The following is a 25,063-nucleotide window of genomic DNA, read 5'->3' as shown; positions in this document are numbered from 1 at the left end:
CTGGGAGGTGATCTTTTCCCGAGCTAGGGCAGCAAAGTGTACCAGGATGAGACTGTGTTGCATGTTGCTGGAATGCGAGAAGTATGGCACAGAGAGAGAGAGAGAGAGAGAGAGAGAGAGAGAGAGAGAGAGAGAGAGAGAGAGAGAGAGAGAACGGAAATGATGCAAGGTGTTTCTGAGTGAGAGGGGGCGTGAAATGAATGTGTTTGCTGAGCGGACTGTAATTAAGGGAGTGAATGCTGCTGCTGCTGGGGCTGGAGAGACGAATGGACGAGTGAATGAGGCAGTAAAAGAGTTCTTCGAGAGTATGTGGCGTGAAAAATGTAGGCAATGATATCCTGCCTCGAGTACCGTAGAACACCTTCCCGATAAAAACGCCGTGTTGAGAGAAATTTCAAACCACCTGTGACATCAAGATCAAGGTCAAGTTCAGCCGACCCAAAACAAGCAAGGCCGCGGATTGAAGCTATTAACACCCCTCTTCTTCAGTGCTCTTGGGGTTCAGGAGAAGAGGAAGAAGGCTATAGAAGAAGAAGCGACCGAAGAAGCAATACAAAACCTCAGAGACTACATAAAAAAGAAAAAAGAAAGTGTGTGCAGGAATCTTCTTTGAGCCAGCCAGTCCCTTAATACCCCTCTTCTTCAGTGCTCTTGTCGTTCAGAAGAAGAAGAGGCCTTTTTTGAGCGCCATGGAGCAAGACGGCTTCCTGGTGGAGTGCAGCGACGAGGAGGTGGAGAAAGAGTTCAGCAAGACGGCCTATGGTGAGGATGGGTGTTACGCTGATGGAACAAATTTAATTATAACTTTTTTGTGAATTTGCTTTGTTGCTTCAGTGTGACTCCAGTCTTTCATCAACTTCACTCCGGTGGTCAACAATTAATTTTTTTCTGATGGGCCTTAATGTGCTCTTCACCATTTCTTAGTACTGTTTATGAAATTCCTAGTTTTTGCAATAATATTTTTTGTTCACTAATAGATGTGGTTGAAGGCCTCCATAGCAGGTGGGGGTGTTGAGGGCCTCGCTGTTAGAAGTTTAGTTTTAATTTAACTTATTTGCTTAATTTTAAAACTCAACATAATGGCGGCTTCATGCAGCGAGACCTTGCAACTCAGAGTGAAGTTCATTAACAACTGGGAATTAACCATCGTTTTATGTTGTCCTGCTGTTTTGGTCACTAGCTAAACTAAGGCAATGAAATAATGTAACCTCAACTAACAGTAACCTAACTCCCTTCCCCTCATTTTCTTTATCATCCCGGCCTGTAGTACTAGTATGCTTTCATGATAGGCCTTGTGGTCGGCCCTAGCCTGTTATAGCACAGGCAAGTGTTTATGGTGGCAGCAACTCTGCTTGGCTCATGCTGCCCTCGGAACCCCACTTAATCCTCTTTAGAGAGTTCACCCAGAGTCCAGGTTGATGGGTGGTCTTCAGGACTGCATAGGGGTAATCTTAGGCCACTTGGCGGTGACTAAACACTGTCAGTTTGCAGTGGTGGGTGGGACTCAAACACAGATCCTTCTGGACGCCATGTAACCACTTAAAGAGTAACCTAACCCCCTCCCCTACAAATACTGTAATCACCTAAAAAGTAACACAACTCTTAAATACTCTCTCCTCTTACATGAAAACCTAGCTGTCATATAGGGCCAGCTGAGTTCGACAGAAAAATTATGCAACTTTAGGCCTATGAATCAATCTCTCTAAGGTTGCTTTCTCCTTTTCTTGCTTCACCATACAATGCAGCAAAAATTCACCCACCAGATGCCGCAAAATTAGAACACTGCCTTAATTGGTTTGTTCGTCCCTCTAACACTAAACACCTCATATGTCCAAGCAATGTACACACTAACCCACACTCTCTCCTCTCGTCCCTTGCAGGATATGAGCCGAGTGTGGGCGAGGTGCTGCGTCTGTACGAGGCGCTGGGACGGGACGGCTCGCTGGGGCTGGGGTGGCGGTGGGAGCTGGGTCGCCGCCTCCCCACACCTTCCCAGAGCGACTCCCACAGTGAGAAGGAAGAGGAGGAGTCGGAGAAGTGAGTGTGAGAGAGAGGTCATCATCATCATTAGATACTAACACTATGCTCATATCACCAGTTCTCTTACTGAATCACTAGCAGACGTATATTGTATCTCTTTCCTTGAATTGCTTCCTTTTATCACCTTTTTCCCCCCGTAAGATAACCAATATAACATAATCAAAGTCCTCTATCAGTTCAACCTTTTCATCCATACATCACCATAACCTTCATTACATGTCCTCACCACCATCCATTTTCCTCCCTACAGTCACCACACATTTTCCTCAACACAGTCATCACCAATTTTCCTCCCCACTCCTCACCACATACATTACCCCCACAGAGTCGACACATCAGGCTTTGACTTTGATGATGACACGCCCTCGGTCCGCCCCACCCCTCGCCGCACCCCAGGCAGTGCGGGGCCCAAGGGGAGTGCCAAGAAGAAGACGACGAGCTTTGCCAACGTTATCGCCAACGTGAGACGACACAAGAAGCTGGAGTACAGGGAGAAGAGTCGAAGCAGAAAGGAGAGCAAGAAGTAGAGAGACATGTGTTTGTGTGTGTGTGCGTGAGATGAAAGATAATGAGAGGTGAAAAGAGCATAAGTAAGGAGAGTGTGTGTTTGTCTGTGTGAGAGATGACGATGAAATAGAAAAGAAAGAGCAGAAAATATAGAGAGAAAAATTGCTTGTATGAGGTATGAGAGGTGAAAAGAGCATAAGTAAGGAGAGTGTGTGTTTGTCTGTGTGAGAGATGACGATGAAATAGAAAAGAAAGAGCAGAAAATATAGAGAAAAATTGCTTGAGGTAACAGCAGAGAAGGCACAAGGAATAAGAGAAAGAGTAAGAGAAGTGTTTGTGTGGGAGAGATGATGATGCATTAGAAAAGAGAGTGAAAAATAGAGAAAGAAAGAAAAGTGTGTGTGTGTGTGCGTGAGATGGCATAACAGAAAGAGCAAAAAGTAAGGAGACTGTGTGCTTATGTGTATGTGTGAGATGATGTAATGGGAGAAAGAGAGCAGCGAGTAAGGAGTGTGTTGTAAAGAGCTTGCTTGGAGAGAGAGAGAGAGAGAGAGCGAGAGCCCACTCAGCCATCACCATCAACCATGCAGAAGAAACAGCTCCAGGGAGGTAAAGAAACAAGTCCAAGAATTAATTCCAGTTGAAAAATATCTATTTGACTATCTAAATCTGTATACAAATTTCAACCACTTAAATTAATTGCATTGATAATATTTTGTTGTTGTTGGCTGAACACACAAAACACTTTCCTTCTCTCCTAGCTTGAATGATTACTTTTTGAAGCGAATCAATTATAATATTTTTTTTCGTAATTTAATGGAATTTTATAGTATATTTTTTTCAATAAATTTGAACTTACACAGATACTTTATTTACCAGTGTTAAATTATTGTTTCGGTGGAAGATGGGGCCGTATTGCAAGTTGAATCCGAGAAGTTTCAGGTCCATACAGATTTCAGTTCGGGGCCGCATTAAGGGGCTGTTACACTGGGCAAATTTTCCGTGGATCTTCAGTCAGACCACGATTTCCGCTAGCTTGGTTCTCATTTATTTCTTGTTATTGCTGATGATGATGATGGTGAGTAATACCGTCGTCCTTCGGTGAAATCTACCGTAGCTTTGGAAGATCGTGGACACGTCAGAAAACCACGGAAATATGAGAACCACGCCAGCGGAAATCGTGGTTTGACTGAAGATCCACGGAAAATTTGCCCAGTGTAATAGCCCCTAAGTCAAATCTGAGAAAATTCAGGTCCCTACAGAGTTCGTGATGAAAAACATTGTAGGGATCCAAAACTTCTCTGATCCGACTTGTAATACGGCCCATAATGAAAAAAAGACTGTACAATAATCTCCTCCCACCCACAATATCCTGACTTGAGTGGATATTAATGTATAAGTAAAACAATAGTGGATTATACGAGACCTATCACCCATAAGCCATACAAACCTTTATAAACAAACCATACAAAGGCTGTGCAAGAGAGAACACATTTGAACTTACCCTCACTGCTGATTGGAAGAAACAGCTCATCTTTAAGTCTTCCGAGGAATATATTTACACAGCAGCTTAGAAGAGTTAAAATAGGTCTTAATTTCACACACCATAACACTCCTTTACTCTGTTGTTTTGTTACGTATTGATCTGACACACCATGAATGCTCCCTTGCTTTACTCTATTGTACAGTTTATTAACACTGAACTGTATTATTTTTGTTGCCCTGAATGAGCTACGAACCCTACATCTTTGAACCGGCAAATATTTAAGTAATGCAATTTTTAACCCTGGTCTTTCTTTGACACACCATGAACACTTCTTTACTTTATGCTACTGTTGTATTGTTTTGTTATGAAGTAGCGTTTTTGTTGCCCTGAATGAGCTACCAACCCTACATCTCTGAACCGGCAAATATTTAAGTAATGCAATTTTTAACCCTGGTCTTTCTTTGACACACCATGAACATTTCTTTACTTTACGCTACTGTTGTATTGTTTTGTTATGAAGTAGTGTTTTTGTTGCCCTGAATGAGCTACCAAACCTGCATCTTTGAACCGACAAGAGGATGGCACGGCTAATATTTCAATAATACAACGCCTAACCCTGGTCTTGATTTGACACACCATGAACACTTCTTTGCCTTACGCTATCGTTGTATTGTTTTGTTATGAAGTAGTGTTTTTGTTGGCTTGAATTGCTGCCAAATTTGCCCTTTTGAACCAACAAGAGGATGGCACGGCAAATATTTCTATAATGCAACGCCTAACTTGCTTGGACACACCTTGAACACTTCTTTTTGTTACTCTTTTGTTACTTTTTATGAACTATACTATTTTTCTTGCCCTGAATAGCTACCAAACCTGCACAACAGATATTTCAGTTGTAGAAAGTTTAACTCTGTTCTTGTTCTAAAATTTTGTCACACACACACACACACACACACACATCTATTTACTTTGCAACTGACTCAATCGATCGTTTAATTTTGCAAGACACCTCTCCACCTGAAATTGACCTCTCTTATGGCCACTCTGCTTTTATCTTTTATGGGAGCGGCGAGTATCGGGCTTTTTTTTGGGGTACCCTTTTTGTTGCCCTTGAGCTGTGTCCTCTGATGTAAAAAAAAAATAAATAAATAAATAAATAAAAAGGGTGAATAGGCACAATTGTGATAGTCAAGCAGCACACTGACATCCCTTCAAACTGGTGCGAGCGGAACCGTTTTCATCTGATAGTCAAAGAATCGTTTCCAATTAGCCTTTTCAAAATGTTCATGGTCATGCTGGGAGTTTTTGCATTTTGGACGCGAAGGACATTAACCCGTAAGCTGCGGGACTGAGATTCTGAGTGCGTCGCCTAGTGCGGCTATATCAGCGAGAGATTGACCTTCAATAAATGATATCTAAGTTACATAAACGTGTCATAAATATTACAATACACATATCTGTAGCTCGAAATGTGTTGTATCCTGCATATTTCTTAGATTTTTCTATCACAAAAATGTTTTTCTGGCAGTATCTGAAGCAGCGGCGGTAACTTTTTGGCGCCTGTTTGAAAAGCCCGCTTCCAGAAGGCTTACAGCAGCTTACCGCTCAGCCGCCCAGAAGGCGTACAGCAGTTTGCGGGTTAAACAAAGAGAAGTAGTTTTACATTTTGGGAAACTTATCTTTCTTTGCCCTCCTTGAAAGAAAATTTTGGATCTGGCACTAAGGAAATTCAATCTGATCAAAGAAGAAAAGTAAGAAGGAGAAGAAGAAGAAGACAAGGAAGGAGAAGTAGTCGAAGAAAAAAAAAACCCTATTACAGCAAGTCCCCAACCAACCTTAAACTTGCACCTTCGTCTTGTGGCTCTCCAGGACGCAACACCACACCCCAGAGTCCTGCATCTCTAGCACCGGCTCTTCCAAACACCATCACCCTCTACAGCTCTCCCTGGTTGTCCCTCTCGTTGTAGGTGACCCAGTCCTGAGAGATGGGTGCGGACAGCATGGGGTCGGTGATGTCGAACGCCTCACACAGGGCCAGGGCGTCAGGTCCAAGCTCCATGCACACCTGCCTTGACGCCTCCAACACCTGGCGGGCAAGGTGGATGGGGCTCGTTATGGGGGAAGGTGAGATGATGGTATATTTGACAGGTTGATTAGGAAGGTGTGTGATCATGGGGATATGTTTGACAGTTTAATTGGGAAGGTGTATGAAGATATGTTTGATAACTTAATGAGGATGCTTGACAGGTTAATAGGGAAAGTAATTGATGATATAGTCATACCTTGGTTTACGAGCTTAATTCGTTCCGAAATTTTGCTTGCAAACCAAAACAAACGCACACTGTAGTGCTGAAAACATAAAGATCGCACACTAGAGCACAAACGTAAGCGGACATGAGCGTGTGGGTGCTACCTCTGTGAGTGTACAACGCAGACTGAGACCCCATTCACATTGTAGAAAACTCGGAGCAGTCTCGTCTTGCAGCAAACAAAGGGAACCCACGCTTGCATATTTGACTCTTACAAACAGGACGCTTGTATATCATCACTGCTCGTAAACCAAGGCATTTCTAGCGATCTTTTTCTGCTAGTAAATCAAAACACTTGTCAAATAAGGCACTCATAAACCGAGGTATTACTATATTTGGCAGGTAAACCATTAAGTGAGAGTTGGGGATATATTTGCTAGGTTAATTGGGAAGGTGTGCAATGAGAATAAGAAGAGTTGATGTTATGGTAAGATGAGGTTAAGTTTTGTTGGTATGGTTTGTAATGATAGATAGATTGACATATACACAGATACATGGGTAATGCTTATGTTGTCTTTACGAGTGTGTTGGTAAGTTTCAGTATGCGATGGTGTGTGGATGTAATTATTTGCTAGGTTTGTGGTTATGGAAACTTTGTGTACTGTGTTATATTTCCATTTTGGTCTCTATGATTATCAAAGTACCGTCTTTTCAATATTTTTCCTTTCTTGTATTTTAGTTTAACCTGGTAGCAGCGACGGGTCGAATTTTTGCTACGATATAAACCCCCAAAATAGATGATGCATAAACTGATCATAAATGCTTTGATATGTATTATGAAATGGCTTGTGTGAGTGATGATTTTTACTCATTTTTCTCGCTTAGAGGGACCATTAAGAAACATGATCCCCGCTGCTACCGGGTTAATGATATGAAACGTAACCTTGCCAAGCTCTACAGTACTTTTTTCAGTGTGTGTGCCTATCTTTTTGTATTTTTCAAGCTAGCGCCATGTTTATTTATATCACTTATTTTTTATTTTATTTTATTTTGTTTCATTTATTTATTTAATATTTCTTTTGTGTGTGTGTCGCCAATACCGAGCCTTACCTTGGCGAGTGTGTTGGTGTCCATGAGGTGGTTGGTGAGGAACACGGCTGGATTGGCCTCCACGATGCTCAACAGGTACAGGTGGTGCAGCTGGCTCAGCACCGGCTTCAGGCTGGCCTCGCACCGCTCCAGCACCGCCTCAAACTGGGGCATGGCAGGGCAGGGAGGTGGGAAGAAATAACATGAATAGGAATATAATGATGGATTCTGGATTACTTTTTTACCAGATGTGTTGGTGAGGTATGGTAAGGTGTAGAGGTTTGATCTCTCCTTTCTGGCAGGTGAGAAGCAAAACACAAGAATAGAGAAAAGTAGGAGAATAGTTAATGATGATAGAGTTCAGTTTCTTCCTCTAATTGCTGTGTTGGTGACTAGGGGACGGTAAGGTGTAGAGGTTTGATCTCTCCTTTCTGGCAGGTGAGGAGCAAAACACAAGAATAGAGAAAAGTAGGAGAATAGTTAATGATGATAGAGTTCAGTTTCTTCCTCTAATTGCTGTGTTGGTGAGGTATGGTAAGGTGTAGAGGTTTGATCTCTCCTTTCTGGCAGGTGAGGAGCAAAACACAAGAATAGAGAAAAGTAGGAGAATAGTTAATGATGATAGAGTTCAGCTTCTTCCTCTAATTGCTGTGTTGGTGACTAGGGGATGGTGAGGGGTACAGGTGTAATAACTAGGCTTAATCTCCTCTCCTTTCTGGCAGGTGGGAAGCTATGCAGAGCTCTACCTGCTCTTATGGAGGAAAAAATTTTGGGCCTATTCCTCCTCACCTGCTCCGACACCAGCCTCTCCCCGTAGGCCTTGGCAGCGTCCTGGACGAGGTCAGACTCCTGCAGCATCCATGTCTCAAAGAGCTTGGCCTTCCCCGCACTCATTAGCTTCTTGCCCAGGGCCTGGTAGGGGGGAGGGAGAGCCAGGGATGAGTGAGGGGGAAAGGTATAACAATAGGTAGAGAAAGTGGGTGAGGCAAGGGCAGGTGAGGTAAGGCTAGTCAAACCTCAACATCAATATTCATGGATTTGAACATCTGTGGGGTTGCCCGTGGATATTATAGAGTTAACGATTTGGGTATCTCTGGGTTTTCTTGAGCACTTTTGTGGCTGGTTAAAGCACTTGTGGCTCACTGCACACCCCACCGCACACCCCACGCATCTTCATATTTACAGTGCTTAGACTATTGGTTCCTATAAGTATGTAAGTATCTATCAGCAAATATCCGCAAATCCTCAACATCTACGGGTGTGTCTGTTGCTGACCCCTGCGGATGTTGAGGTTTGACAATCACCTTGAGTGCATTTTATCCCTTTTTCAATACATGTCAGGTTAGTTAAATATTACCCAGAGTGCTTCTTACCTACTTTTCAAAACATTATGTTATGTTATGATATCTTGGTTAGGTTATGTGATGTTATGTAAAGCAGGGAGAAGACATCACCATGAACAGAGTATTTTCCCTCTTCCTGAGCAGGTTGTGGAGGTAGGCCTTGTTGCTGGGGTCCGTGGGCAGGCTGGGGTCCTCGGCCACAGGCTTGAAGGCGGCCAGTCTCTCCTTGGCCACCTTCTGCATGAGCACACTGTTGTCCCCCTCGGCAGTCATGGCTGCGTGCGCCAACCCATGGAACACGCCAAATCTGGGGGGGGGGCATGGGTTAGTGTGGGGCACTGAGAGAGAGAGTATGTTACATTTTCTCCCTGTCATTTTCCACCGATCAACTCTTCTCCACAAACTTTCTCCCCCACCTCTTCTTTCCCTCCCTTCCTTCTTTCAAAATACAGCAGAACATTGATTCACCGCAATTTTTTATTTAAGGTTATTTACTTAATTTATTTTTTTTAAAGTTTGAATTACATAATGTTTGATAATGTGCAGTGTAAAACTCAATAGTATACAGCGTGTTATGGACTTTGGTGTCAAAATTACATCAAACCTCCTTCATTGATGCAGTGAATAGAGGAAACAGACTGTTGCACTTCAATAATATAAACATCTCTTTTAAGAATGAAGACGTAATACTACCACTGTATAATATTTTAATCAAACCTCAAGGTATGCAGCACAATGTTGGTCTTCCCAGCATGCAAAGGAAACTACTAAATTGGGTGTTCAATGTGGGTAACAAAGACAATCTCTTCCTAAGGCAATAAACCTTATGAGGGAAGGGAGTTATGTCTTAAAATCATCTCTTTTGACAAACACCTCATATGGGGATAACGAATCAAAAATTTAAGAATATTTGATGTCTTTCTTTCTCTTCCTCTCACTCGCTCACTTATTCATTCATTTACAAGACTTCAGGCTCATTCACTCCTCCCCTTCCCCAAAATCAATGCAAATATCTCTCTCTGCACTCACCTTATACCTCCCTTTCTTCCTTCCTTTCCTCTCTGATCATATATACTTTTCCTACTTTCTTCTTTCTCTTCCTCTCCTTCACTCCCTCATTTATTCATTTACAAGACACCAGACTCTCACTCCCCATTCACTTCACCTCTGCCTCCTCCTCTCCTCCACCCTCCATTACCTGTTACAAGAGAGGTATCCCTGGCCGCCGCAACGCTCCCTGCACACCGACACCACGTTCTCCAGGTTCCAGGATGCGAGAGGCTTGATGACGCAGCACATGGTCACAATCTCCTGGTGCTCTGACCCGTCCGCTGGCTGGTTGGCCCAACGATTCTGTGGGGGAGGTAGAGGGGTGTGTGGTAAGGAAAGCAGATTGTGTAGTGAGGGAAAGGGGTTGAGAAGTAAGGAAAAGGGATTGAAAAGTAAGGAAAAGGGATTGAAAAGTAAGGAAAATGGATTGTGTAGTGAGGGAAAGGGGTTGAGAAGTAAGGAAAATGGATTGTGTAGTGAGGGAAAGGGGTTGAAAAGTAAGGAAAATGGATTGTGTAGTGAGGGAAAGGGGTTGAAAAGTAAGGAAAATGGATTGTGTAGTGAGGGAAAGGGGTTGAAAAGTAAGGAAAATGGATTGTGTAGTGAGGGAAAGGGGTTGAGAAGTAAGGAAAAGGGATTGAAAAGTAAGGAAGAGGGATTGAGAAGTAAAGAAAGAGGATTGAAAAGTAAAGAAGAGGGATTGAGAAGTAAAGAAAGAGGATTGAAAAGTAAGGAAAAGGGATTGAAAAGTAAGGAAAAGGGATTGAGAAGTAAAGAAAGAGGATTGAAAAGTAAGGAAGAGGGATTGAAAAGTAAGGAAGAGGGATTGAGAAGTAAACAAAGAGAATTGAAAAGTAAGGAAAAGGGATTGAAAAGTAAGGAAGAGGGATTGAGAAGTAAAGAAAGAGGATTGAAAAGTAAGGAAAAGGGATTGAAAAGTAAGGAAGAGGGATTGAGAAGTAAAGAAAGAGGATTGAAAAGTAAGGAAAAGGGATTGAAAAGTAAGGAAGAGGGATTGAGAAGTAAAGAAAGAGGATTGAGAAGAAGGGAAAAGGGATTGAAAAGTTAAGGGATAAAAGAAAGGATTGTGTAGTGAAGAAAAATAACTGTGTGGCTAAAAAAATAGATTGAGAGGCAAAAAAAAAAAGATTGAGTACTAGTAAAGAAAAAAGAAAAGTGAGGAAAATGACTAAATGAAGAAGAGAAGGAAGAAGGGACGATACACACAATAATGAAAGAAAAAAAAAGGATTAGCGAACTTTTTTTTACACCTTATTTCCTGTTGCCCTTGAGCTGTTTCTTTAGCTGTAAAAATAAATAAATAAATAAAATAAATAGGGTATAAAAAAGAACAGACAAATCACTGGAGGCCAACCCACGTCAACGCACCTTCACATAGTCCAGGCCAAAGTTGAGTGCGTAGGTGCGAGCGAGAAGCGGCAGAAGGGCACGCTGCTGGAGCTGGTACTGCAGGATGGAGGTGTCGGACTTGCCGGTGGGTCCTGTGGCAGAAGAGGAGGAGGAGAGCAGTGAGAGAGGGATGATATGTGGTGAGAAAGGAAGGAAGGAAGGAAGGATGGATGGATGGATGGAAGGAAGGAAGGAAGGATGGAAGGAAGGAAGGAAGGAAGGAAGGATGGGAGAAAGGAAGGAGGAATGGAGAGGAGAGGAGGAGAAAAATGGATGTTAATATTTGTTGAGTTAGAAATAAAAAGAATAATAAATAAATAAATAAATGGAATAACACCCACTTCTGCATCCCTCCCTCCACTCACAGCTTACCCACAGTGAGGCGTGAGGCAGCGTAGCGCAGGGCAATGGTGAGGGAGGCCTTGGCGCCGCCCATGCTCATGCTGGCGATGCAGATGCGGCCCGACAACAGCTGGTCCGCCACGGTGAGGAAGCGACTGCGGGCACTGATGGGGGGGGGAGGGAGAGAACGCTGATTTTTTGTTTATTTTTTATTTTTGCTATTCATAATATTTTTCTTATCACTATTTTTTTCCATTTGTAACTTTTGCATCTATTTATTTATTTATTTTACATTTCTGCTTGTTATCTTTTTTGGTCATTTTATTTTCATTCTCAACTTTTTTCCATGTATCTTTTAACACTGACTTCTTATAATCTTAAAGGAAGCAGCTCAAGGGAAAAAAAATAATAGAAAAAAAATGCCCGCTAATCACTGCCCCTATAGAAGAGAGCATCGTGGAGTGGCCAAAAGAGATGAAGATGCTGGTTAACTCTTGCATAAGGGATTTGGATGGTGTAGGGATGACCTAGAGTAGAAAGTTGAGAGTGGTGAGAGAGGGATGATATGTAATGGTGAACCAGGTGAAGGAAGGAAGGAATGAAGAAAGAAATACGGAAGGAAAGACTAAGTAAGATAACCAGTGACAGGGATGAAAGAATGATCACAATGGGAACTTTTGCATCAGGAAATCGAACAGCACAGAGATGAACTAGTACCGAGAGGACAGATGGACACACACACACACACACACACACACACACACACACACACACCCACCTCTTAATCTGCGACTGGAACTCCCCGTCCTTGGTCACGTCACTGTAGCGGTTGAGGAGGTTCTCGCGCGGCACCCTCACGTTGTCGAAGGAGAGCTTGGCGTTGTCCACCCCGTTCAGGCCCATCTTGTGACCCATGTCCTCCACGCGCACGTTGGGGAGGATCTGCAGAGGGAGGAAGGGTGTGAGGGGAGAGTGAGGATGGGAGAGTGAGGGTGTGATGGTAGTGTGAGGGAAAGAAGAAGAGCTGAACTAAAGGGATGAATAAAGGGGAACAGAGTGAAGAGTATGTGGGTGAGAGAAAGAGGGAAGCAGATATTTTATGAAAAATCTGTATACACCATCGTGTTCAGGAGGCCTTTCCATAGACTTCACAACTAGTTGACGGGAAATCTCTTCAGTCTTGGCGCGCTGGCTTCGCGTAAGGGGCCGATTGTTATGGCGACTTTCACTGCGACAACTCAAACACACTTCATGCTCAATTTAAGTGGAAACAGGACGAAATCTTCAAGTTTTAGTGCATACAAGCAGGCAGGAGTGTCTCTAGAGTGATTTGGTTGAGGATTCAAGGTAACTTATATAAAATAGCACCATGCGTGCACTTTGAAAACGTTGTGTAAAAAATGGCAAATTTGCGTAACTTTAGGTTGAAATCTTTACGTAAAATGAATGATAACTGTAGGATAGTGAAGTCCACAGTTTTACGACAGGAAACAAGAAATGTACGCTTAGTTAGTGCCTACATGGCAACTCAGCTCAGTTCCCCGCCTGCATGTGCTCAAGCTCGTCGGGTTCTTCCCCGGGGACGTGCAGGCCGACCTGGACCGGGCCAAGGCAGAGGAGAAGGAGGACGACGAGGTGATCTTGGCCCAGCTTGCCAGGGAGCTGGCTGACGACCAGCCGGACCCGCCGACGGACGAGTTGCTCCTTCGGCACCCTGCTACCTGGCCAGGAAGGTCCAGGCCAACTCCTCTGTGGCCGAGTGCTGCAAGCAGGAGCTTGCCCAGCAGGAGGAGATGAAGATTACCGTGGAGCTCGAGAGGGGCGACCCGCCTCTGTGATGTTCGACGCCTGGTCGAGCTGGTCGACAGGGAGAGCTGGAGACGGGCTGGCGGTCCTGAAGCTGCCATCTCCCAATGGCCCACATGGCGTCCTTCGGGATGTCGCTGTGGGACTCCCTGATGTGCAGGGAGGACAAGAAGGAGCGCAGGTTGAGGTTCCTCCCTGCCATGCGCCACAGGGATGGGTTCAGGCACCTCCTGGAGTTCCTGGCGGCCTCAGACCCGACCTTGCAGGGGTACAGGTGCCAGGAGGGGCACAACCTGGCCAACACCATCTTGCCAAGACATCAGCAGGTCCCTCTTCAACTGTTTCGGTGCTAATTTCTCCAAGGACGTGACCTCAGAAGCGAGGAAGAACAAGGCCTTGAAGCAGCCGACCGGCAGGAAGAGGAGCAGTATCGAGGAGGGCAGGAAACGGCGAGGAACAGGGACGGTTACAAGTCCAGGAAACTGACCGGGGCCCACAAGTCATAGGACAAAAGGCTAAAGTGATTGTTCAGGGACGAGGGCCAGATAGCCGGCAAGACGTGCTGCGGCAATAGTGACATCGAATTCAACCAAAATAAGTTGTGATTGTATATAGAAAATGAATATTTTGCTTTGTTGAGTAAAATTAATATATTTCTGCATTCTTTCCTAAAGAATTAAGTTTCTAATGTGAAAATTAATTGATTTATTAGATGTTAAAAACTTACGTAAAAAATTGCACTAAATAAAAAAAAAATAAGTAGCTATTTCGGGCAAAAACTTATAAGATATGCTAAATATTGCTATTGATTCTGAAAATATAAGTGATTATCTCTGCATTTGGTGATGTTTGTGCATCTAGCGTAAAATCTGAGGATTTTATAGCCTTTTTAAGTTTTGTTATACTTATATAAAAAACAATTAATCGGGATTTTATTAGGGAACGACTTTGAATTTTTTGATACCGCTGCTCATGGAGACTCATATATGCCTAAGGGAGGTGCCTGTTTTAGTTTCAGGTCGCTAGCTGCTTTGGTTTTGAAAATATTTAAATTTTAATTTTTTGAAAATCGGCCCCCTGCGAATCGGCCCCGCGCCCCGTTTCCCGTCAAGAGATTGTGAAGTCTATGGCCTTTCTCTATAAGATGGAACTGTTTATTTAAGTACTCATTTCACAGCTGCTGCAAATATATGTAAAATGTGTTATAAACATTAAGGAGTGATTCTTTAACTTCAACTCGTCACTATTTATTTAGTTTCTGTTTTATTGAGTTTTCACAAACATTTTCAAGTTCTGCAATTACTGCTGCATTTAACGGTGTAAACCAAAATGTTCTATCTCGTGTATGAGTTGAGTTACGGCAAATAATATAGAAGCATGTCTGTGATATCACTCCTTTCGCCTATCTCGTGGCCTCAAGCGACTGGCGCGAGCCGTCCCCTACACGCACAAGATTGGCTTCAATGACACCAATCCTTTCCCGGCCTCACATGGATTTATAACCAGATGTAATTCCGTGAGGCCGGATAATTCCATCTGACGAAGCCCACACACGGTGAGGATTTTGTGGGGACTGGCCTCTTGACGCCAATCCTCACAGAATCGTGACGCCAGTACTCTGCGTGTGTGGGGAGCTTAAGATAGACATGAGGAAGACAGGGATGAGGTTACTATGTTCTGTGCACTCCTATACATACCAACCATACCTTCTATCTGTATCTACCTTGCTATACAGTAAAGGAAGCAGCTCAAGGGCAAAAAATAAATGAAAACAAGAGCCCACTAAGAACTACCCATTCCCCCCCTTTCCCACCTTGAGGTTCTCGTCACGTATGGGCACCAGTATGCCGTGAATGCCGTGCTGCGCGCCGGCCACCTGCAGCTGGGCGAACACCACCACGTGTCTGGCATGCACCGCGCCGTTGGTGATCCAGTACTTCTGTGCCAGTGGGTGTGGGGTGTTGATGATGAACTCGTCTGTGGGGGGGAAGGGAGAGGGGTGGGGTCAGACGTGAATAGCGAAAGATCGAGATATGTGACGTTTGCTTGATGTGGTTTGAATTTAAGTTTTTATATGCAGAGTTCAAGAGGGTTTACTGTAGTCCTTAACCCGGTAGCCGCGATGGGCCAAATTTGTGGCTTTACCATGTAGCAGCGACGGGCCAAATTTGTGGCTTTACCATGTAGCAGCGACGGGCCAAATTTGTGGCTTTACCATGTAGCAGCGACGGGCCAAATTTGTGGCTTTACCATGTAGCAGCGACGGGCCAAATTTGTGCCATGATATAAACCCCCCAAAATAGATGATACATAAACTGATCACAAATGCTTTGATATATATCATGAAATGGTTTGTGCGAGTGATGATTTTTTTTCATTTTTCTCGCTAAGAGGGACCTTTACGAAACATGATCCTCGCAGCTACTGGGTTAATAAGGGGGAAAAAGGATAAAAAATAGACAAGAACGAAAGAAAAAGAGATAAAGAAAGAAAAGGACTGGCCCTCCTCTGTCCCTTTTCCCTTGCGTTCCCGTCACGCCTCATATCAATCACACACTGAGAACAAGAACAATGGAAAATATGGGGTAAAAATAATCACAGGCCTACCCCTCCCTTCCCCCCTCCACACCCATCAACTGCCTCGTCAAACTAAAAAAAATAAATAAATAAATAAATAAATAATAAAGAAAAGGGGAAAAAAGAGCCAGCCCCCTCTCCCCCCATCTCCTTCCCCTCCACACCCCATACCAGTGTCCTTGTCGTACTCTGCCGTGGTCTCCATCTCGACGGCGTTGTTCCCGTAGCCGAGCTCAGTGAGGCCAAAGCAGCCCACGTCTTCCAGGGTGTCGATGCCGGCCAGCAGCTTCTCGTGGTGTCGCTCAGTGCCAAGCTTCAGCACAGTGCCACCGAAGAGGTTAAACTGCCGAGGAAGAGGAAGAGGTGAGAGAAGGTGATGGAGGGGGGCCGGAGTAAGAGGAAGGGAGGGAAGAAAGAGGGTTGAGGAGGAAGGATGTGGAAGAAGAAGAGGAGGTGAGATGAAGTGATGGAGAAGGAGGAGGAGAGAGAGGATTGAGGGAGGGTTGGGGATGAAGGATTTGTAGGAAGAAGAGGAGGTGAGATGAAGTGATGGAGGAGGAGGAAGAGGAAGGGGAGTGCAGGAAGAGGAGAGGATTGAGGGAGTGTTGGGGATGAAGGATTTGTAGGAAGAAGAGAAGGGATTTAGCAAGGAAGAAGAGGAGGTGATATGAAGTAGCAGAGGAGGAGGAGGAGGAGGAGGAAGGGGACTAGGAAGAAGGGGAATGCAGGAAGAAGAGAGGGAAGAGAGAGGGTTGAGGAGGAAGGGGACTAGGAAGAAGGGGAATGCAGGAAGAAGAGAGGGTTGAGGAGGAAGAACAGAAGGGATTTAGCAAGGAAGAAGAGGAGGTGATATGAAGTGGCAGAGGAGGAGGAAGAGGAGGAAGGGAAATGCAAGAAAAAGAGGGAGGATTGGGGAGGAAAAATGTGAAGGAAGAAGAGAATAGATTTAGCAAGGAGGAGGAGTAGGAAGGAGGGTCAGGAAGGTAGGAAGTGTAGAATGAGGAGGAGGAGGAGGAAGAGGAGATGGAGGAGGGGTGGGGTGAAGAGGATGGGTATATGGGTATGGAAGAGAATGTAATGGAAGGAAATATAGACAACTGTATGGCATCAACACAAATACACACCACACACATGCACAAACACTTACACACCTGTCACAACTAGGTAAATACACACACACACACACCCGCCACACAGACACACCCATCACACACCTGCACGGTCATCTTCACAGTCATGGCGGGGTCGATGATGGCGGCCAGCTCGTGCGCTGCGAAGATCCTGAGCGGGTTGTGGCGGAAGTCCAGGACGGAGATGAAGCCGGCGTCGCAGATCCTCTTGAGGCGGGCCAGGGCCACCTCCCGCTCCTCCTCCAGGGGTATGTTGTAGCGTGGCACCATCACTGGCTCACTCATGAAGGCTCTGGGGGGGAGGGTGAAGGGAGAATTTCTTTTAGTGACAAGTAGCAAAATGTAAATAAATAAGTAAATTTTTTTTTTTTTACAGCGGAGTCAGTTCAAGAGCATAAAAAAAGGTAACAAATGTGAAAAAATAGCCCGCTACTCATTGCTCCTATAAAGAGTTAAAGGAGCATAAATAAATACATATATATATATTAAGTAAATAAATGAAAGTGCCAGTTGCTGCTCCTGTAAAAAAGAGAAGACAGCTGGGGTGATGGGGGAGGAGGGGGAGCCAATAAAGGAGGAAGGAAGATCAAGAAGAGGAAAAGGAAGAAGACAATGATGGAAGAAAAGGAGATAAGTTTTGGGCAGAAGAGAGGTAGAGATTTACATAGATTTATATAGATATTCAGACCACACAGACCCAATGGTTCAGACTAGGTGGTTTGTCTTTAAACCTAAGTGAAATTAAATTAATAAAATGCCACCAAGATTTTGCATTTCTACATAGCCTAAGTAAATATGAAGCTGAAGGAAGTGGTGGTCAAGCTTGTTTTTAAAGGAGTCAATCGTGTTGCACTGGACCATTGAAGGTGGGAGCTTATTCCATTCTAGCACTATAACGTTGGCGAAGAAAAATTTGGCGGTCTTAATTTACTTGTTTACACTGGAGTTTTATGCCGTTATTTCTTGTTTGAAACATGTCACTGATCATAAACAATTTGTTGTTGTCCACATTTGTAAAACCATTGAGTATTTTGAAACATTCGATTAATTTTCCTTGGAGGCAACGTTTCTCAAGAGAGAACATTATGGGATGAGAGCCTTTCTTCATAAAGTTTCTTGGGCAAGGAAGAGATCATCTTTGTTGCCCAACATTGCACACCTTCAAATTTAGCAATGTCCTTTGCATTGTGGGGAGACCAAAACTGTACTGCATATTCCAAGTGGGGTATGACTAACCTATTGAAAGTGGGAGTATCATATCTTTATTTTTGAATAAAATTTTTCTATTACTGAAGCCCAACATTCTGTTAATTTTATTTGCTGCGTCAATGCATTGTTGTGAGAATTTGAGGTTCAACGCGATTTTCACACCAAGGTCCTTGATGCATTGAACACTTTTGAGTTTAATTAATGCCATGCATTTTGTAATAAAACTTTTTCTTTTTGTTCCAACTTGAAGGACCTGGCACTTATCTACATTTAAGGGCATCTCCCATCTCTCAGACCAAGCTGAAATTTTATGCAAATCTTCTTGGAGGCTTTTTCTGTCTTTGTCTAAGAGGACCAAACAGAAGAGGAGAAAGGAAGAGCAAAAAGAGGAGTAAGATGATGAAGATAAGAAGAAAAAGGAGATAAACTTAGGGAGGCAGAAGAGGAGAGAGGAGAGGCACAGAGCAGAAGAGTGAGGAAGAGGAAGAAGAAAAAATAATAGGATAAAAAAAAAAAAAAAAAAAAAACTACTACTACTACTAATAATAATAATATAAACAATAGCAACAACAAGAACATCCCCCACCTGAACTTCTTGCGCATCTCATGGTTGTCGTGGTCCAGGAGGGCGGTCATGGCAGGCAGGTCAAAGGTCACCCTGCTCTGTGCCGCCCTCAGGTCAACTGGGGCGACCCTGTTATTGAGGGCCGCCGCATCCTGGGCACTCTGGGCAGCGGTCGACTGGCATCTTGTACCCGCTGAGTGCCTGGAGAAGGGATAAAGGTATTCTAAGACATGTTTGGCTCTCATGACAATTTAACCCGGTAGCTGCGGGGATCATGTTTCTTAATGGTCCCTCTAAGCGAGAAAAATGAGAAAAAATCATCACTCACACAAACCATTTCATAATATATATCAAAGCATTTGTGATCAGTTTATGTATCATTTATTTTTTGGGGGTTATATCATGGCACAAATTTGGCCCGTCGCTGCTACCGGGCTAAAATGTAATACTTTGGCACCTTTGACTTTCACAACAACTGCAAGGTAATATTCTCAAGACACTTTTAGCTCTCTTAACTTAACCCCTTGACTGTGGATTTCCTACAAGAAGACATCACCAAGCTACAGGAATGGAACAAAAATTGGCTGGTAGAATGCAGTGCAGAAAAATGTAAAGTCCTGCACCTTGGGAGGGGATATCCAACACACCAATACCACATGGGAAACCCTCCACTATCCACCACAGAGGCAGAGAAAGACCTGGGAGTATGTGTTACCAGGCTACCAGTGAAGGCCAAAGCCGTGCCAATCGCAGCGGACGGGTTAAAGGGTAATATTCTGACAATTCTGACTCACACACAACTCAGCGGCAATACTCTTAGACACTTTCGACTCACAGCAACTTGAAGGTAATATTCTTAAGACACTTTTGGCTTTCATAACTTAAAAGGTAATATTCTGACACTCTCACACAACTCAATGGTAATATTCCTAAGACCATTATTCCTAAGACACTTTTGACTTTCATAACTTAAAAGGTAATATTCTCAGACACTTCCGGCTCTTCCGACAAATGTTTTCAAAGGCCACATGGTAGGTAAGTCTAGTTCTCGTAAGTTTTTCTTCACGTTAATGGTGCAGAAGCCTTACCATACTATCACCAGACTTATAAAAGGAGATAGGAGAACAAGATGAGGAAAAAGAGGAAAGGTTGGGTGGGGGAAAAGATAAAGGTAAAAGAGGAGGAAAGAGAGGAAGTGAGCAAAGGAGATAAAAAGGGGGTGAAGGAGGAGATGACGGATGTGGAGGAAGGAGAGGAAGAGAATGGAAGAGACAGAAAGATGAAGGAGAGAAAATGAGGATGGAGAAAGGGGACGAGGGATGTGGAGAAGGAGAGGAAGGAGACAGCAGAACAGGACAGACAAAGCTTGAAGTTGATATTGGGAGGAAGGAGATGAAGAAGAAGAAGAAGGAAGAGGAGAGGAAGAGAAGGAGAAGAAAGGTGTCAGGAAGGAACACAGATACAAAAACAAAACAAAAAAACAATAAATAACATAAACAAAATACACATATACACAAAACAGCAAAGACAAGCCAAAAACACATTGAACAAGAAACACACACAAACAAACACACACATCTGCACCATCTCCCCTCTTCCCCCGACACCCACCCTATGACAGCGGCAGCAGCAACAGGTGGGGGCGGGTGAACACAGCGGCGGGTGAGGGTGTGCCTGCTGACCCTGGAGAGGCGCGCTGCTGTCACCCGGAGCATTCTGAGGGGTGTCTTGAAGCGAAGGGTGGAGAGCTGAGGGGAGAGAGAAAGGGGAGGAAGATTAAGGGAGAATAATACTAACCATCCCTGTTAGTTAGGTGTTGAGTGAAAGGGAAGGGAAAATGTGGGGAAAGGGAGGAAATGAGGGAAGGAAATGCTACAGGGAGAAATTAAGGGGAGGAATATAAGGGAGAATATATTTTTTTTTACCTAAGGATTTTCAATGAAGGGGAACGGACTTGTAGGGAAGGGGGTGAAATAGGGTAACAAAGGGAGAAAATAGGGATAGCAAATTATGTGAAAATGCTACAGGGAGAAATTAAGGGGAGGAATTTAAGGGAGAACATCTTTTTTTACCTTAGGATCTTGAATAAAAGGGAATGGACTTGTAGGGAAGGGGGTGAAATAGGGTAACAAAGGGAGAAAATAGGGATAGCAAATTATGTGCGAATATTTTGAGGAGGAAGAGAACCAGTAGGAAAGGAAAGAAATCAAGGGGAGGCTTTGAGTGAAGGGAGGGAAGTATTAGGGAAGAGAAGGAGGAAACAAGGAGAGAAAATAAGGGGAGGGTAAGGGAAAATATATATAAGACTAGAGAAAGATGTGAGGAAATTCAGCTTCCAGACAGAGCACTTGTTTGATGGAATAAATTACTGGCAGAAGTCGTGTGTGCCAAAAAACATTTAGCGTTAAAGAAAATATGATAAACAGTTTCAAAAGATGGGACATTACAAGTTTGTCTCAACTCTGTGAAAATACAATTAAGATCATTTTTTTTATTCCTATTTCTTTTCTTCTTATACTTCTCATTCATCATTTTCTTCCTCCTCTTTTACTTCTTCCTTCTTCACACAATATCCTAACTTTTAGACAAATCGAAGAACAGGTATAATTTTATTTATTTATTTATCTATTTTTTTTTACAGCAGAGGAGTCAGCTCAAGGGCATAAAAAAAGGAAACAAATGTGAAAAAAAAGCCCGCTACTCAATATAGCTCGTCGATATATCACATTTCCTTTATGGACTAAACAGAAAGGCTAATACATCACACCAAACTTAACCTAGAGTACTGCCTTCCCTTCCCTGATAAAATAAATACATTCAACCTCTTACATATGACCTAAAAATACTTGGAAGAAGAAATCATTTACCCAACATTTGTTCCTGGTATATTAAGATTATTTTGGGTCACCTCCTTTCCATTTAATACTAGCTGGCCTTGAACCTTGAACCAGGCAGATATTTGTTAGTTCTAGACACACAAACACACAAAAAAAGCAATATAAATTAAACAAACCCCAAGTGCCTAGTGTCTCAGGGATAATAAACTATAAATCTAACACGGTAGCAGCGATGGGCCAAATTTGTCCCATGATATAAACCCTCCAAAACTAATGATGCATAAACTGATCACAAATGCTTTGATATATATTATGAAATGGTTTGTGCTAGTGATGATTTTCTCTCATTTTTCTCGCTTAGGGGGACCATTAAGAAACAAGATCCCCACTGCTATTGGGTTAAAAGATAGCAATATAAATTTAGCAAGCCCCAAATAATGTCCGGGGATAAAATACTCTATAATTCTAAATAAAAGATAACAACAACAAAAAACAGTTAACAACCCCCATCTGGCTTGTGTGTGAGGTAATATATTCAGTAATTCTAAATATACAAGATAACAAAAAATAGTTAATGATCCCCAACTGCCTGGTGTGTAAGGTAATATATTCAGCAATTCAAAATAAACAACCAATAAAAATTTGACAAACACCTAACTGCCTAACTTTACTTGAGAGATCATAATCTAACACTTGATCACAGTTTTTCATCCTCACTTTTGGTCATGCTGATAAATGCGTACCCGGGAACACTTGGGAAAGGTAAACTGTGGTAACCCGGATGTCACACTGCCCCATGTCCTAAGGTGATGGGTTCCCGGTCCCCCATGGGCTCAGGGGCTACTGTGACAGAGATGAGCACCAAGGCCATGAGGAGCTATAGGGTTGTATTATAAAACATTACATCGCCCAAGAACACATATTTGACAAGGCTTTCGTAGGAGTTGTGGGCATTGCCAGGAGTAGTTTTATGACCCAGGTGGTAGTGTGACCCTTCCTCTATACCTTGAACCTAAAGAAACACTCATTAGAGCCCAATTGATCCCCTCTTTAACCTTTATAAATAGATGATGTGAGAAGCGAAAGTGTCTTATAATATCATAGTGTATACCTTCAACTTTACCTTTACTTTGCCTCCCAAATAGTAACCTAACTCCTCCAAAATAGTAACCCACCTCCGCTGAAATGGCATCATAGCCGGGCATGTCTTCTTACCCTTATGATACCCCACTGTATGCCAATTGCCTTTGTATCCTAATGAGCAAGACGTGTATTTCACTACAATGAACCCTAATTAACATGAGACATCTTGTAAACTGTACCCTAGTGTTAATTTTTTTTTTTACAGTGAAGGAAGCAGCTCAAAGGTAAAGAAAAGGAAACAATAAAGAAAAAAGTGCGGTAGTCACTGTTCCTATAAAAGAGTTCAGGGGAGTGGCAAAAAGACATCTCTGTATCCCAGTGTTCATTTTTTTTTACAGTGAAGGAAGCAGCTCAAGGGCATAAAAAAGGAAATAATAAAGAAAAAAGTGCGGTAGTCACTGTTCCTATAAAAAAGAGTTCAGGGGAGTGGCAAAAAGACATCTTCTCTATACCCCAATGTTAATTTTTTTTACAGTGAAGGAAGCAGCTCAAAGGCAAACATATGGAAACAATAAAGAAAAAAGTGCGCTTATCATTTCCTATATAAAAAAATGAGTTCAGAGGAGTGGCAAAAAGACATCTTCTCTATACCCCAGTGTTCATTTTTTTAACAGTAAAGGAAGCAGCTCAAGGGCAAACATAAGGAAACAATAAAGAAAAAAGTGCGCTTATCATTTCCTTTATAAAAAAAAAGAGTTCAGAGGAGTGGCAAAAAGACATCTTCTCACCCCACTGTACCCCGATGTAGATGTCTTATTATTCTTCAATCTGGAATCATTGGAGTAAAAAGATCTCTTGTTTATTGGGGTAATTTGTCCTGCCTACCTGACTACCTGCTGGACCATCCCTCTGATTACCTGACTACCTGCTGACCTGACTACCTGCTGGACTGTTCCTCTGCTTACCTAACTACCTGCTGTCCTGTCCCTCACCTGTCCTGCTTACCTGACTACCTGCTGTCCTGTCCCTCACCTGTCCTGCTTACCTGACTACCTGCTGGACCGTCCCTCTGCTTACCTGACTACCTGCTGGACCGTCCCTCTGCTGACCTGACTACCTGCTGGACTGTTCCTCTGCTTACCTAACTACCTGCTGTCCTGTCCCTCACCTGTCCTGCTTACCTGACTACCTGCTGGACCGTCCCTCTGCTTACCTGACTACCTGCTGGACCGTCCCTCTGCTTACCTGACTACCTGCTGGACCGTCCCTCTGCTTACCTGACTACCTGCTGGACTGTTCCTCTGCTTACCTAACTACCTACTGGCCTGTCCCTCACCTGTCCTGCTTACCTGACTACCTGCTGGACCGTCCCTCTGCTTACCTGACTACCTGCTGACCTGTTCCTCACCTGTCCTGCTTACCTGATTGTGTGTAGTAGTGTGTGTACAGCGGCTACGCAATCACGCCAATCAGCTGATCCGCCTTGTATAACTCTCTCTCTCTCTCTCTCTCCCTCCCTCTCTCTCTCTCTCTCTCTCTCAGGTCCACGGTATATAACCTGATCAAAAATATACCTAACTACATACATTATTACATTATTTAAACTCAGAAATGAAAAGAAAATGTGGTTTATAGGATGATTTAATTACTATAGGCCTATATACCTACTAAATACTGAACTTTCACATTCTTAATTCCCTTTTGATCATGTTCTCCCTGGCTGTTTGTTCTTTCATTTTATTACTCTTCATAACTACGTACTATATATATACATTAACTTGGATTTCACTTCTGGTTTTATTATATCGATCCCTTTTTTATCCTGTTCTTTTTTTCTTTATTCCTCTCTCATTTCACTTCGCTTTCTATTATATCCCTCCTTTTATACTGTTCTTGTCTTAATTTATCTTATTTAGGCATACGCTACATCTACGCGTGACCTCGGTGCTCATCTCCGTGTCACTGACCTTTGACCTGGTGGGTAGGATTCATTGGTAGACGAGGTAACCATTACAACACGGAGCCGCTCAACTCATAATAAAGATGAAAATAAGATGTAAAGAGTTAAATAGGTCTACACAAGGGGCCATTCAAGTATTATATGACGTGTTTCACGTAAATTTACATCGCCACCCTTACATATATTTGATGAAGCTTTTTTCTTTTCTTTCTGTGGTAGTTTTATGACCCTGGTGGCAGTGAGACCCTTCTTCTGTACTATAAACCTTAAAAAAACACTCATTAGAACCCGCTTTATTTTTTTATTTTATTTTATTTATTTTTTATCTATTTCTTTACATGCAGCCAAGGAAACAGCTCAAGGGCAACAAAAAAAGGCAT

At 43.1% G+C, this 25,063-nt stretch overlaps 2 protein-coding genes across 12 annotated transcripts; one reads left to right on the top strand and one right to left on the bottom strand.

The window, feature by feature from the left end:
• The first annotated feature begins 414 nt into the window (after positions 1–414).
• On the top strand, positions 415–5,186 carry LOC126985853 (PAXIP1-associated glutamate-rich protein 1-like). 2 transcript variants are annotated; one of them, XM_050841325.1, is made up of 4 exons: positions 415–762; positions 1,881–2,037; positions 2,366–2,615; positions 2,732–5,186. In XM_050841325.1, exons 1-3 carry the CDS (start codon positions 690–692, stop codon positions 2,565–2,567), a joined length of 432 nt encoding a protein of 143 aa, XP_050697282.1. In that variant the 5' UTR covers positions 415–689; the 3' UTR covers positions 2,568–2,615; positions 2,732–5,186. The 2 variants fall into 2 exon arrangements, with proteins under 2 accessions (XP_050697282.1, XP_050697281.1); XM_050841324.1 differs by having other exon boundaries at positions 417–762; positions 2,366–5,186.
• LOC126985850 (uncharacterized) lies at positions 3,178–24,128 on the bottom strand. Of its 10 annotated transcripts, XR_007739097.1 has the most exons (15): positions 22,358–22,484; positions 20,415–20,551; positions 18,825–19,004; positions 17,114–17,321; positions 16,071–16,242; positions 15,136–15,299; positions 12,295–12,458; positions 11,547–11,680; positions 11,154–11,266; positions 9,913–10,067; positions 8,826–9,021; positions 8,161–8,283; positions 7,393–7,536; positions 4,588–6,119; positions 3,178–4,437 (listed from the first exon to the last, which is right to left on the bottom strand). XR_007739097.1 is itself a non-coding variant. In XM_050841313.1 (14 exons), the coding sequence occupies exons 2-14, from the start codon at positions 20,516–20,518 to the stop codon at positions 5,967–5,969; spliced, it is 2,010 nt and encodes a 669-aa protein (XP_050697270.1). In that variant the 5' UTR covers positions 20,519–20,551; positions 24,105–24,128; the 3' UTR covers positions 3,178–5,966. The 10 variants fall into 10 exon arrangements, 9 of the variants coding, with proteins under 9 accessions (XP_050697270.1, XP_050697271.1, XP_050697274.1 ...); XM_050841313.1 differs by lacking the exon at positions 22,358–22,484 and adding an exon at positions 24,105–24,128 and having other exon boundaries at positions 3,178–6,119; XM_050841314.1 differs by lacking the exon at positions 22,358–22,484 and adding an exon at positions 24,073–24,099 and having other exon boundaries at positions 3,178–6,119.
• Positions 24,129–25,063: the final 935 nt, after the last annotated feature.

Source organism: Eriocheir sinensis, chromosome 60 (genome assembly GCF_024679095.1).
Source record: "Eriocheir sinensis breed Jianghai 21 chromosome 60, ASM2467909v1, whole genome shotgun sequence".
NCBI classification, from domain to species: domain Eukaryota; kingdom Metazoa; phylum Arthropoda; class Malacostraca; order Decapoda; family Varunidae; genus Eriocheir; species Eriocheir sinensis.
The sequence above is the reverse complement of the archived record's forward strand: the minus strand, read 5'-3'. Positions and strand labels throughout refer to the sequence as shown.

Coding starts and splice junctions, on each gene's coding strand:
- LOC126985853 (XM_050841325.1), top strand. CDS start 690: ATGGAGCAAGACGGCTTCCTGGTGGAGTGCAGCGACGAGGAGGTGGAG. Junction 763..1,880: donor GTTCAGCAAGACGGCCTATG/GTGAGGATGGGT, acceptor CGTCCCTTGCAG/GATATGAGCCGAGTGTGGGC. Junction 2,038..2,365: donor GAAGAGGAGGAGTCGGAGAA/GTGAGTGTGAGA, acceptor TTACCCCCACAG/AGTCGACACATCAGGCTTTG.
- LOC126985850 (XM_050841313.1), bottom strand. CDS start 20,518: ATGCTCCGGGTGACAGCAGCGCGCCTCTCCAGGGTCAGCAGGCACACC. Junction 19,005..20,414: donor GCTGCTGCCGCTGTCATAGG/GTGGGTGTCGGG, acceptor TCCCTTCTCCAG/GCACTCAGCGGGTACAAGAT. Junction 6,120..7,392: donor ACACCAACACACTCGCCAAG/GTAAGGCTCGGT, acceptor CTTGCCCGCCAG/GTGTTGGAGGCGTCAAGGCA.